Raw genomic sequence first — 15088 nt, forward strand, 5'->3', positions numbered from 1 at the left:
GTGGTGGTGAGTGTGGGGGTGGGGGGGGGGTGTGTTTTGCCTTTAATGGACAGGACAGGGGAGAGAGATCGGGGACGATCGGGGACAGAGCCTTTGTACATGGGGCACCTGCTTTACCACTAAGCCTTTTTGAATAAACGGTTGCCTCTCTTTTACTTGACCTCCATTTTCCCACTGTCTCTGAAATGGGGACATACGTTAATTGTGTGTCCTGTGTATTTTTTTTCCATTTGACATAATTGAAAGCCTTATTAATCTTCATTCTCTGTTTAAAGATATACTATGCCAGATTTTTTTTTTAAAAAAATGCGGAGACTCATACAGAAGTAATCCCTCTCAATCATCACTTCCATGTCTACATACTGTTTTATTCTGATGGTGGATTTTTCTAGAGACCCTGCTCTCTTCCTCTGTTTTCTTATTTTCTTATCACTTTTTATGTTCAGGATGTTTATTTTCGTGTGCTCCCACAGCACTCAGTTCAAGTTGGGGCTTTATGCAAAGGTGGGAGCCAGGAGCCAGACGGTAGGCAGCAGGCATCCACGAGACACAGTGCCAAAAAAATGCAAAGATAGCAAGGTGAAACGCCAAACTGAGTGAATCTGGGTTTGGCTTTTACTTTTACTTTCGCTAATGAGCCTGCGTACAAACAGTAACTGACAATTTTTCATAGTATACCTTTAAAGGGAGAGAGCCGCATGAGTTTTGGATAGATATTTAAATGATATTCATATTATTTTTTGTGTCTTACTCAGAATAAATTATTGTGTGTGTGTGTCTTTGTGTCTCTATGTGCGTGAGATAGAGTGTTTCCGGGTTAATGACCAGTTCTGCTCTGACCTCCTTGAAGGTCATGTGCCAGTGCTCGTTAGCAGTGTCACCATGGCGATATGTCAGCTGTCAGCACGATGGATAAGGAGCTGACAAAAAGAACAGTGAGGCGGAGGAAGGGACGCAGAGAGAGGATGGGAGCGAGAGGGAGGGAGGACAAGTTCATTTAAATGTGATTCCCATCAGAAGGCCTCTGCCACTCCTCATTAACAAGATACTTATAATTGGCAAGGTTGTTGTGGCAAGGTCCAGGCCTCTGGGATAGCATTGGTGTGTGTGTGTGTGAGAGAGTGTGTGTGTGTGTGTGTGTGTGTGTGTGTGTGTGTGTGTGTGTGTGTGTGTAGGCTACTACAGAAGGCCTCATTCTGAGATGTGGACATTGGGGAGCTGCTGACCCCTTCGTCATATTGGTCAGCCCTCAGGGAAAAACCCCCCTCTCTTTCTCCGGTCATCCCCCTCTCTCCATCCAGCCGAGAGAATAGAAGGACTAAACAACATGACAGCCTCAGTTGTTTGTCCGTAGCATTAACACGGGTATCAGTGGCTTTGTTGTCTGTGTGGTGATGGATGATAAGCGGCCTACTTTGGACTGAATACATTAACATGGGAAATGAATTTGTTGCCATATAAGCCAAACGCTGCCATGTAGAATAATTTTCATTTCATTTCATTGATGTTTAAAGTTGATTTATTGATTTATCGATAGTTTTCACAGGAATGTCTTGTTCTAGCATTAATATCAATTTTGTTTCTACAAAAATACCTCAATAGACAAATTTTATGGCCGTGAAATGTACCTGAAATTGAGCAATGTCACACGTCCTGTCACACGATAATTATGTTTGAGACTTATCAAGGTCAGAAAACATGATTTAGGTCATTACCACACATATTGTATGATACTGCCTGTTAGTTTTTACATGAGATTGCCTCTAAAATTTTAGCCAATGTGATGCCAGAATTGACAGCGGGGTTTTCCTGGCTATTATAAGTCTTGGACACAATATACAAAACTATGCTGAGACAAGTTCTGCTGTCATATCTGATTGAATTTACAGTTCATTGCTCTTTTAAAGGGTGTACTTTCATTATACTGCTATTATATTATCGTTATGTATGTGGCATAAAATGGTTTTAAAATAACAATATCATCTTTGCCATTATTTCCACGACAATATATTGTCTCACAAAAGTAGTTATTATGATAGCCTAAATGTCAATCTTGCAAACCATAATTCACCATTTTACTGTGTCAAAATGAGAGCTGGCAGGGACAACCAATGACTGAAATTAATTAAGGCTGTCCCTGTTTTTGTTGTTTTTGTACCTTAGACAAAAGTGTCTCTTTTCACCTAAAATGTTCCACTAAAATCTGTCTCTGTCTCTGAAAACCTTTCAGGTTTAAGTTGGGAATGCAGTGCCTGAATTTTTTAAATTTTTTACATACCATATTTTAAATCAGACTTCAGTGACAGCAGTTTTCATTGACAAAAAAAACACACACAATGTGGAGGTTTGTGCAAAAGCACATTGTCTTTATTTCTGAGCAAGAATTGAACATCTAAACCTGAAGAAATCTAGGTTTTGGCTGGCCTTACATTCATACAGTCATATTTTCTTGTAGAAGTTCTCAATCTCACTCAAGACAGTGATTTTCTATTGATACTGACAAACAGCAGTACACCCAAATGACCTCTGGATGGCAGTAGTGTCACATAAATTGTGAGTGCACTGCAGAGGACTGCTTACTCAGTGCCATCTGCTATGCCAAATACCTCATACTGTCTGTTATTTAAGTGTCGAGTCACTGTGCAAAGATGGTCTTACTTGAAGAAGTGTTCACGGAAAAATAGGAGACTAAGAATCAAAATGATCTCACTCAGTCACCGGACTCACTAATTAACCTCTTCTTAATATGTTCAGTTTTAATAGGTGCAGACCAATGACTTACACATACAATAGGGATCCATGTGGGTCTTCACACCTGCTGTCAGTTGAATTCCTAAAGGAAGTGCATTTGAAAGACTAATAGCACAGTTAATGTTAATGCAGGATGATATTTTGGCCATAATGTCACTAATGATGGTCAAGCTTTGACTACAAAGGGTTAAATGAAGAATCAATTTGAGAAGATGTCAGCTGCATTATTTAAGGTGCAAGGCAGTAGTGATTTGCTTAATAGCCATGCCATTATGTCTTTCAAGCAGTAATAACTCCGCACTATGTCTTTTTTTGTCTCCCCTCGCCTCTTCCTCTTACACCCCTCTCTTTCTTGCTTTCTCCCCCACTGGCCAACCTGCCTCCTATTCCCTGTCCTCTCTCTCTCACTCTGTCCCTTCCCTTTCTCTCCCCAGTATAACTAACGAGGCAGGAGCATCCATCTACAGTGTGAGTCCTGAGGCGGTCAAAGAGATGCCAGACATGGACCCCAACCTTAGGAGTGCAGGTACGCTGGCCAGGCAGCCAGGCTGGTTTGTCTTCATCTGATGATGATTCAGAATTTTGCCAAACAGCTGTGTGATATTCTTGGCTGTGCTTTTATGGGCCCTTGTCTATGTCAAAATTACTGGTGTTGTGAAAGACACCATGTACAGGGCTGCATCCAATGAGTATTTTAATTATCGATTAAAGGGACAGTTCACCCCAAGATCCAACACATATTTCACCTCTTAGCTGTAGTGCTCTTTATCATCAATTTTTTTTTTAGTGTGAGTTGCCAAGTGTTGCAGATATCAGCTGTAAAGATGTCTCCATTCTTTTCAATATAATGGAACTAGATGGCACTCGGCACGTGGTGCACAAGGCTCCAAAAAAATCAGCAGCAATGTCTCTTTCCAGAAATTATGACCCAGTCACTTGAGATAATCCACAGACCTTGTTGTGAATATGTTCATGTAAGAACTATTTTCTTTCTACTGAAATACACCCACCAACTGTATCATCATGCAGGAGGAAGCGTGCATCTCCTCATGGACAAGGGGTTTATGCCTGTGTAATCGAGAGATGAAAGCGTTAATGCAGGCCATCCTCCTCAACTGTGCTGTAATGTTAGCTTGGCAGTGGTGGGTGAGCTAGCAATAGATGCACACTTCCTGGCTGATATCTTCAATACTCAGCAACTCGCACCAAAACAATCTAGATTTATAAATAGCACCACAGGTTGGTAGAAATATATGTTTTTATTAATTTGGGAGGTAAACTGCCCCCCTCACCAAATATTCCCAGAGCCCAAAGTGACTTTTTTAAACTGTCTGGTTTTTACAACCAGCAGTTAAAAAACCCAAAGGTGCATGCATCATCGTCCCATTATCAGTGACTTTCTGGCATTGCTGTTAGGCTCTCCTCTGTCTTCCCTTTGTCTGTCTCTTTCTCTCTCTCACTTGCCACCTCGCCCTCACTCACTCCACATACTACATCATTGAACAGCAGAATAAAAAAGGGTTGCACAGAGTTTTGCAGAACAAATGTTTCCAGCAGACTTCCTCTATAAAAGCCATAAATCAAGCGAGGCTGGATTATTCCTCACTAGTTTCCTGTGGTCAGCAGCACTGAGAGCCACGGAGAGCCATATTTATACCCCTAATGAAAGCCATGAGAAATCCACAGCGTTTGACTTTGGATGGGTATAGAAAGAGGGAGTGCTGAGCCAGGATGCTATGGTTAAAGAGTCGGATGTGGCCACAGAGTGTTTGTGTCTGGCTGGTTTACCTTTGGGGGTATGTGTGTTTCTGCTTCTGTCCATATGATTAACCATGTGACGTATGTTGGAAACTGAGAGTTATAGACACCTTCCATCTGTCCTCTCTATTGTTGGCAGATCTAGGGACACCTGGTGGTGATAGTCAACATTTCAGCTCTTCTCAAGGACTACTGTTTTTGTGTTCAGTTTATTTCTGTGTCCTCTCTGTGAGACAGATCAAAAAATGAGCCACAGGTGACCACAGTGTAAAATTAGTCTGAAAGTCGAGATCAGTTCCCCTGGACCACTGTCAGTCATTCATTGCCTGTTGCAGTATGACAGACAGTTTATGCTGCGTCTCCCCAAAACTTGATCTGATTTTTTTGCCCCTCATGCTCTACAACAAAAACAGTGCAGCCACATCCCAACTTTTGCCCTGCCGCACGTCACATTCTTCCAGTTCTCCTGAGCGATGTGTCTGTGTCTAATCCAAGCCGTCCTCTCTCTTTTCTTTCTTCATTGCTTCCCATTTTTTGTATTTGGCTCATAAACTTTCAATAAGTACTGGAGAGTTATGCTGGACTCCATTTACAAATCGGTTCGTCTCAGAGAGAGAGAGTGAGGGAGAGAGTCAGAGGCAGAATAGATGGAAAGGCTATTGGAGAGTTTTGGTGGTGCACTGAGCAAGGCCAGGGTTGAAACTCCATCCCTGTCTAAATATTATCTCAGGCAGCAGCCTCATACCGCAGCCAGAGGAGAGAGAGGAGAGGAGAGCCATTGATTCCAGACATACTCCCTCTTTTACATCCCATCTCTTTCTTTTTTCTTTGTCTGTCCGTTCCGCCTCAAAGATCTAAGTCTGACGTGCCTCATGCAGCACACTACATTGCCGACCACTGAAATTCAAGCATACACATAATGCACACATACAAGACACTGACGAGCAGCAGCACAGGGAGGACAGGGAAGGAGACACACTGTTTCCTGTTACTTTTGATTCATCATCCAGTGTTTTAGTCAAGCTGAAACCCCCGTGGCTGGAATATGAAGCCAACAAAGAAGTGCCAAAAACTGAAGTTACTTGAATGGCCACTTGAGGCTGGCTCCGAAAGCAAGTCAGTCCCCATACACCCCCATGTAAAAATGGCCAAGTTTACAGCAGTGTTTCCGGTGTCCTTTTAACCACTAAATGTTGGTAGTTTTTAGCTACCAGCTGCTGTTTTCCAGCAGGGATAGTGCCATTAAAAGCACTTGTTTTTTACCAAGACATCGACACATCGCTGCGTTTTCTGCCAAGATTGTGCCACAAAAAGTGGTTGTTTTTTAGGAGACACATTGGCAACTACTCCAGCTGTGATTGCATCACAGAAACTTTTTTTTAAGCCAGAATGTGATCTTCTCCTAACCATAACCAAATGCTTTTTTGTGCTTAAACCTAACCACACATCCCTCTTCCAGGACGGACAGACGTGCAATAGATGTTGTTGTACATAATAGCGTACAAATGTAAGGTATCCATGGTTTGCGGAAATGTACAATGGCATCATTTTTTCTGACGACTGTGTTGGTTTAAGTCATGCATAATTAAGGGCACAGCTGCTTTGAGTGACAGGCTGTCTGCGAGGTGTCACCACAGTCTGTGAGTCAGATCCTCCACAGCTCCACCCTTTCATCAAATACAGTCACCTAGGATACTTGTGGCTCCAAAAATCCAAGATGGCAACTGCCAGAATGCCAATCTTGAAGCTTCAAAACAGGATTCCACATACCAAGGGGTGATGTCACTGTAGCTTTGTTCATTATTTATATACACTCTGTGGTTTAAGTCTGAAGTCGTTGAGTTATGTATATAACATTTTGTTGAATCTCTATTCCTTGATAGAGCTCAAACCATTAAGGAAATTAGATAAATTGTGCTAGATAACTATTTATGAGTTTTGGAAGTGCGTTCATTGTTTTCTTAAATAAAAAATTACAACAAAAATGACAAAGAAACACCCAGAGCTGGCACGTCCCTTGTGTTTTACAGGGACATAAATGTGTGAACAGTTATTTGGTTGTGTTATTCTGGCCCTCTCTCTGTGCCTGTGTGTGTTGGGGCTGATGTCATGTATTATGGTGTGTATGTGAGTAAGGTTGTTTGTAATTTTTCTCCTTGTCACTGGCTGGACCCTGCCAGCATATTCATGGAAAAGACATTTGGCCCTCATGTGCAGGAGCGGGCTGAGGCCTTACAGACTCCGTCGTTAAAAGCTACCCCACTTTGGTCGATGTGGACTGCGCGTGTTTATTTGTGTGCTACGTTTGGCTGCGTGAGTCAGTGTGCACGGGTCTGGTTAAATTAGAGGTTTTAAAGGTTCATGGCTCCAGCATCTATCAGGAAGCTAAATGACAGGTGCAAAGACTCCATTTGAACGCCAGCTTTAATTATTATTATGGGGCGGGGGGCAGAGGAATGACAATTAGGTTTTGGCCTGCCCTCAGGCCAGCATTGTAATATGGAGACAATTTGCATATTCAGTAATTATGAATAATATGGATTTGCATATTCAATAAATGTGATTCCAGATAGCAGGTTCATGAAAAACACAAGCCATAGACTCTCATGAGACACAGAATCTCATGTTTGTTTCCTCTCTGTGTGTATGTGTATGTGCTTGTGTGTGTGTTGACAGTGTCCATTGGAAGACGCGTCCAAGATCCCCTGGCTGAGCTTGTGAAGATTGATCCTAAACACATAGGCATTGGAACATACCAGGTAAGTGTGTTTTTGTTATGTTGAGACGCTCCTCGTGGGGAGAGCCTCTTGTCCTCGGGCAGCGGAACATCTGCTGTGAGTTAGACTGACGCAAAGGGCCGAGTAGAAAGCATATTAACAATAAACCATGATCGTACACACATGCCTGTTGTTATAGCACCGCCTGCTGTCATTACTTATTTGTGGTCAAACAGCAAAGGCGCAAAGATGGTCCAGGATGTGTATTTTTTTCTTTTCTTTTTATTGTCTCATTTATTTAACCAGTGTGGCGTCTTTAAGAGAGTCCTGACCAAAGTGGCAGCATTATTATGTTACATGAACCAGCACACAACCAACAGTCACAAAAGGAATAAGAGAAAGAAAAGAGGGAAAACATAAAAGCCAATCAAACACATTATAACCACATCTCCCAACAGAGAGTGAAACTAAACATCAAATTAAATTATCAGTTGCACTTTCATATTTTATTTTATGAAATATCTTTGTGTTTAAAAACATTTAAAGGAGCAGAGTGTGGGATTTAGTGGCATCTCGTGGTGAGGGTTGCAGATTGCAGCCAGTGGTAAATTCTCCCATGTGCCAAGTGTGAACTTCCGTTTATGATTTGCTTCAGTGTTTTTACCATGAGTTTTTTATCCACAGAGGTCACCCTCTCTCCAAAACAAACAGATAAGGTGTCTAAAATTAGTAAAACCACTACATAAAACAATTTAATGTTAAACAAATCAATGTTGTACCAACGTTGTTTGGCTTGTCATGAAGGGACAGTTAACTATGGTGGCCTATGCAAAGTCGTGAATGGCCCTATCTAGAGCCAGTGTTTGGTTTGTCTGTTCTGGGCTTCTGTAGAAACTAACAGATTGCGTGGATGAGGACCTGCTGCCTATGTAGATATAAATGGCTCATTCCAAGGTAATGAAAATAACGATTCTTTTTTTCAAGTGATTATACACTAAAGAAAACATACTAATATTATATTCCATTTCGGGTAATATATCATCCTAAACCATACACAGTCAATCTTTGTTCTAAGCAGTATGTTCAGCACAGTATGCTCTGGTCTGTTAATTTGACTGTTTTCACTCCGACTTCTTGTAGAGTTTAGGTGTGACCTAAACCAGACAAACCAAAGACAGTGGAAATTTGGAGGCTTTGAGGGAATGTGAATGAGGGATTGAAGATGTGACAGAACAAAGGAGTAAAACTTGAAACTGGTTGAGAGAAAACAGGCAAGCAGGGAAGTAGATAAACTTGGCTGAGGCCTGTGTCAACAGATGATGCTGAGGGTGACAGCTAATTCAATTAATGGAGATCAGGCATGACGTATGTTTGGACATTTGTTTTTGCTTGTGAGATTGCTGCTCCTTGTCCATATGCGTTCAAGTGTGTGTGTGTGCAGATGAAACAACAGTTCGCTCAATGTTGATTTTGTTCATTACAAGTGTGTGTGTGTATTTGTGTGAGAAGGGGAAGACAAGCATTAGGTCAGTGTGCCTACTATTTACCCTTCCTATTAATGCAGTATTGTTCTCCATATATGGTAGGTAGGTTGTAGGGGAAAAATCATATGAGTGGGTGGAAATAGGAACAAAACAAAAAGGACAGAGGAAGACGGAAGACAAAGGCAAATAGAGTAAGGTCAAATTATCAGACTGGCAACTCTACCTTGGTCCAGCCAATGGGACATGTTTGGTACGTAAATCCTTATTGTCATTGCATAAAACATCGAAACAGCGGAGCATCTCCCTGAGCATGTAGTACAGTAAGAGGAAAAAACAAACAAAAAAACTTGAGTTGATCATTTCCAACATGGTGGCCATGTTGCTAACCTTCCTTTTTACAGCTAAACTTGAGAAATCTTGAGTCATATTTAATTAGCGCTGCCTAGTTTGAAAATGTGACCACACATGAACAGTGATTGACATGATAAACAGCTGTGTTAAAGAGTCTTCGGTTCTGGTTGGTTGTTTTTGGTGCACTGCAGTAGATTCTAGCAAAAGCCATTAGAAGGGATATGATTTTTCCCACAGACTACCTATCTCATGTATCCCCCCCCCCCCCCCCCAGAATATAGTGACAGTTTCAACAAATGTGACACAAAGTGACTAACAGTAGCTTTAAAGGAATATTTCAACCCCCAGATGACCATTTGTATATCAATTACTCGCCCCATGTTATGACGAATACGTCAGTAAAGAGCTTTTCTCGCATGTATCCATGGTGAATGAAGGATCCAAAACAAAGGAAATTCTTGATGAACTGAAGTCATAGGCAACAGCAGCAAAACTATATACAAACATGTGTTTACAAACTCTCACACAACTCATGCAGTATAATCCAAGTCTTATTTATCCACTCTATACTTCCCAGACAGACAGCACTTTCCAATGGGGAACTGAACTAAAAGTGGAATTTATCTATACTCTCTTTAATGCCAGACTCCATTGGTAAAAGCAGGAATTTAACCTTGCTGAACATGGGAGCTGCTGATTTTCCACTGTCTTGATTAGTTTGTGTTATTGTTTTATTTAATTAATCTAAACTTACCCTTTAAAACACCAAAGTCACTCAAAAAACAACAAACTAACTCATCAAGGAAGCAGTAGACCAGCAGCTCCTGTGTTCAGCGAGGTAAAATGACCTTTTTTGTCAGTGGAGTCTGGCTTTGAAGAGATTAGTTTAGTTTCCCATCAGAAAGGGCTATCTTCTTGGGACGTTCTGAGCACACAACTGGCTAAATGAAACTTGGATAAATCTGCATGAATTCTACAAAGAGATGTTTTGATATAGTTTTGCTGTTGTTAAACACGAACCGCTATGACTTCATTTCATCAAGAATTTACTTTGTTTTGGATTTGTCGTTCACTGTGGATGCATCTGAGAAAAACAACGCTCTCTTGAGAGATTCAACACAACACAGGGTGAGTAATCGACATACTATGCTTTGTATGGGGTGTGAAGTATTTCTTTAATTGACCAATTTTAGTGAAGTGTTCATTCAGTCTAGTGAGGGATTGATGGTCAGCCCTTCACAGAAGGGTTACTGAAAGGAAGCTCTCTTACCCTAAGCCAAGTATGTACAGCATATACTGTAGCTAAGAGATACACCAGTTGAGATTTATTTATACTTTCCTGTTAACATTTAGCAGCTGACACTCAGGGCCTGTAAAAGTATTGTCATTTGTTAGTGTTGGCCGACAGAGCATCTCTCTCAGTGTTAACAAGAAAAAGATCCCAACAGCGTAGAGAAAGAATCCCAAATGACAACTGCGGCTCTAAACGAGAGAGAGACGAAGAAAGGGGGGGGGGTTACAAAAGGACAGCAGAGGGTGACAAAAGTCAAAGGAAAAGGAAAGATGTGGAAATTTAAGGGTGAGGTAAATTGAGATTTGAAAGAGAAAGGAGGAGGTCATATTGTGCAAGTTGTTGTGCTTATGTATTGTGGCTGAGTGTGTTAGGTCACAGGCCCGTGTCTCTCATCACGTCCTGACTGGGCTCTCTGGGGTTCCTGGGGTTCTGCACCTCCCGCTCTCAGATCATGTGACTAGGTCAACAAATGATAATATAACCGGGTAAATAAACTCCGGGTGCTGACAGATATGAGATGGGACATCACTTTGACCTGTGTGTCAGCTCACACAAACACACACACACGTACACACTATATCCTCCCCATCTTATTTCAGAGTTGAAGGGTTAAGTGTGTGTATGTGCTTGCATGTATGTATGTATTGTCGTAGTGTGTGTGGTTGTGAATGTGGGAGAGCGAGTGTGAGAAAAGTGCACTCATGCATATGTGAGTTTTTAGCAAGTTCTTTTGTGTGATTCGTGGCATTTTGAGCTTTCTGAAAGTTTATTGCCATTAGACCCAGAAAGCGTAAGGGCAGATGTAACTCTAGACAGCTGGCACAGCATGCTCCCTCTTTCTCTCTCCCTCTGCTGACCCAGTGAGTGACAGCTCTGAGAGAAAGGAGGAAATGAGCTGAGGGCTAAAAAAGTGAGGCCCATTAAAATCAGATTGGACCTAACTATTGGTGTGGGAACGCTGTTTTCACTACAGCACCTCTGGCAGACAGGTTTTTCTGGATACTGAGTTTGCCAGATAGACGTCTACTTAAATGAAGTATTATTAGCATTTTTTTTATTTATATATCGTATTTGTGGCTACCTACAGAACAATACATTTAAATGACTTCTGATATATTAGAGATAAATTGTATTTATAGTTCAGAACACTTACACAGGCAAACATTTCAGGAGTTTTGTGTTCTGTATAATTAGGCACTTAGTGGGTGTGGTCTTTGGACAGCTCCTCCATCTGTCAATCAGCTCTTTATGTTGCTATGGTCTGTTGACAGCTGGGTAATCCCCAGGGCTGTGAAACTAACTGCTACTGGAAAATACACACACAGACACACACTGCTGTGTAAGAAAACATTGCCCGCCAGCCGGATATTAAAGAAACTGCCACTCTTCCTCTCACCTCTTTTAACCGTTCTCCTTCCTTCACTCCATTTTCAGACTTTCTGCGAGAATTTTTATGCTTTTGTTTCTATGACTCCCCCTCCTCTGTCTTCCTTTCATGCCACACTTTCCTCTGTCTCTCAAGTTCCCAAAGGGACCCTGAAGTTTGGGTTTGTAACTTGTCACAGTTACAGCGAGTAGGTGCATTTGGAAAAAGCTGGTCCCATCTGGCCTGATCGTAATCAATTTTTAGTCGGGCTGAGGGATGGTGTAACCTGTGATAATCTGTTCAATGGAAAAATATTAATGGCTAATAACGTATGCTTAATCCAATTGTTTCTCCCTGGTTGGAATACAAATATTCTTTCTGTGCATGTTTACCGCATGTGGGGGTGACATTAGGTGACGTAGATAGTGCATGTGCTGCACATGACATGCAGCAACAGCTGTTTCTCCCTCTACTGATTTTGGCAGAGAAACGTTCATATATTAAAAAAATATTTAGTGCTCTGATAGTGCTATGTTCTTATGTGAGTGCTCAGGTATATACTTTTTTTTTTTTTTTTTTTTTTTTTAAATTTTGTAACGGGTGGAATTTACATTGTTGTCACAGGCTGCAATGTGGAGCCATGGACACAACAATCATCTCTTGCAGCCAGTAGCAGTCCCTCATTGTTTCGTACCTGCTGTCAGATCCCTTTTTTTCCAGTTCATTTTGGCTGGTTGTTACAGTTCCTCGGAGTTGATTGGAAGGTAATTCAGCTCACCTCTTATGCAGGGTGGGCATTGACTCCTAATTAAGAATGGAGAGCAGCTTGGTGCATTTCCCTTCTGGGACAATCAGTATGTGACAACACCCTTCCATAAGGCTTAAGAGAGCTGAAGAAATGCTCACCCAGGATACTCTGACCCTTCCTCAATCGACTGCAGACCTCATGTGAGCAAACCTTGTCAGCCAGAAACTCTGGTCTCTTGGCCCGTTCGAGAATTCAGTGCTGTCTTTTGCTGTGCTGATTGTGGGTGATTTGGGTGAGCATCAGATCACTTTGTTTAGCATCCATGTAAACAGTTAACTGAAAATCTCTAATCAGAATGATTTCAGTTTGGTTGAAGAAACATTATCCATGTAATCGCAGCTAGTGTTTGAACTATATCCCTCAAAAGTGGTCAAGAAATTGAGAGCATAGGGCTGAAGTTGGGCAAGGAAGCTGCAACCACCATGGCTTATTATAGCTGTGGATAAGTTTAGATGGATGACATCATTTGAGGGTTTAAAAAACCTGATACCTATCAAAAAAACATATCTTTGGCATTTCTTTGCTGCAATTGTGGAGTAAAACTTGAGTCAGTACCAACATGTTTGTGATAAACCATCCTCTAAAATAGGGGTCAGTGTCTAATTAATATAATAGACTTGTCAGTGTAGGAACACCTGTGATTAGAATAATTTAAATGAGGTATTTAGACCTTTGTAGAAAAATAATTTTTAGGTATTTAGTTATTAATTTTAGTGTTTGTATTACTGAAGTTAAATTTTCCATCAACAGTGTTGTGTTTCTTTAGAACAGGTCACGTTTGCATTGACCTAAAAATTCAGTTGACCTACAGCTGGTGCAAGTGATGTCACTTTTCACACCAAGGCTGCTGTATCTGTGTGCACCCGTGCAAATGTGTATGTGTGCGCTCGAGCATACCATTTTTCACTCTTGAATGGTGATGCCTACAGGGGAGACAGGAGCAGACAGAGCAGAGAGACGGAAGGAGAGCCAGAAATGAACGGCTGACAGTGATTGATAGTTCCTGTCTCTGTGTTTTGAGGCATGGGAAAAATAAAACTGGCTCTCCTTAAGACTTGATCAGTGGCAAGAGCTGCCAAACACTATTTTAATTATTTCCCCGAGTGTGTCACAGCATGCGTCTGTGTGTTTTTGCGTTGAGTGAGTCAAGCTTGTATCTTTGCTTGTATAATGGGTTTAAAAAGGCTCATGCCAATTCTCTACTTATTCAACAATTTATAAAACATTTACTAGTTGTTGTCACGTCAGGCTACTTATTTTAGCGCTGTGCAGTTTACATTGAGTGGGGATGTTTGTCTTTCAGTGGTAAACTTTCCATCTACTACCAAGGTTTTCACATGTGTTATAAAGAAGGAAATTAATCCAGTGGCTGAAGGGTAAAATAAAATCATTCAGATGATAAGCAGGGAAAAGGAAGTAAAAAGGTGTTTTTGGGTGTATCGAATGATGGCCTGAAATCAGCTGATCTGAGACTACTCGACTGGGAAAATTACTCCCTGTGCCTGTCTTGAAACGTATTCTGTTCGATTTTCTCATGCTCTGTTTTGCAGTCCCTCAGGTAATAAGTGTGTGTGTGTGTGTGTGTGTGTGTGTGTGTGTGTGTGTGTGACTGTTTTGCAGGAAGTTGAGAAATAGTCATTAGACATTCATGAAAGGTGTTGGAAAAACATAAAACCATCTCCTTGCTGTCATATCACTTTCAGCTGCTGATTTACAACTCGGCATTTAACCATTTATCTATGCACCAATTCACATGTGCATACACACATGCACACGCACATACACAGACTCTTAGCCAAGCCTACATGCCTGGAATAGTATACAGTACGTTCAGGAGGGAGTTCTCAGAGGCCTTATAGAAGCTGTCAGTCAAGAAGGACATGACCTTCAGGTAACCTCAGGCACCTTGTTAGTTTGTACAAAGTGATAGATGTGGAGTAGCATATTCATTGTGCATTGACATACACAGCGGAGCACACAGTTGAGATTACACACCAAATACTGGTTTCTTTTTGTTCCTTTTGGAAGTCCCAAACATTTTAAAAGTTTACAAACTTAAGCAAACTGGTTTCTCAGATGGACTGCAGCTTCTAGTCTTTTCCTCTCAGTAAAGCTGCTACATCTACAGCCAAAGAACTGGAGCTTCATTAAGGTTACAGGAGTTCTCTCTACCTGTCTCCACTTGTGAATAACCCCTCCTGCAGCCTTAATTGTCACTTGTATCAATATTTTGTAATGTTGTTTTTTCTTTAAGCCCCTTAAGGCCTTTACACACAGGGGATAATATTTTTTTTAATTAACTAGCATGTCAATATCTTTTTTCCCAAATGTTTTTTTCTGTCATGAGTCCTTTTACGCAACACAGATATTACATGGCGAAAAAGCAATGTCATTTTTTTCTGAGCTTTCATCCTGCAAATAAAATCACCAACCAGTCATGTTTTGCCTACACTTTTGAGGATTATAAAAAAACACAGAGGCTCTGTAGTTCAATATACGATAGCAAACTTAATTACTCGTTTCAACTCTAATGAAGGCCGTGCATACGAGATCCCCTGC

At 41.2% G+C, this 15088-nt stretch overlaps 1 protein-coding gene across 1 annotated transcript in view; it reads left to right on the top strand.

The window, feature by feature from the left end:
- srbd1 (S1 RNA binding domain 1) overlaps window positions 1–15088 on the top strand; it is a 60920-nt gene that overhangs the window by 26350 nt on the left and 19482 nt on the right. Inside the window, exons 15-16 of the mRNA XM_050071638.1 lie at window positions 3186–3277; window positions 7186–7268. Of these exons, the coding sequence (XP_049927595.1) occupies window positions 3186–3277; window positions 7186–7268 (175 nt within the window). The remainder of the gene's footprint in view (window positions 1–3185; window positions 3278–7185; window positions 7269–15088) is intronic.

Source organism: Epinephelus moara, chromosome 19 (genome assembly GCF_006386435.1).
Source record: "Epinephelus moara isolate mb chromosome 19, YSFRI_EMoa_1.0, whole genome shotgun sequence".
Lineage (NCBI taxonomy): Eukaryota > Metazoa > Chordata > Actinopteri > Perciformes > Serranidae > Epinephelus > Epinephelus moara.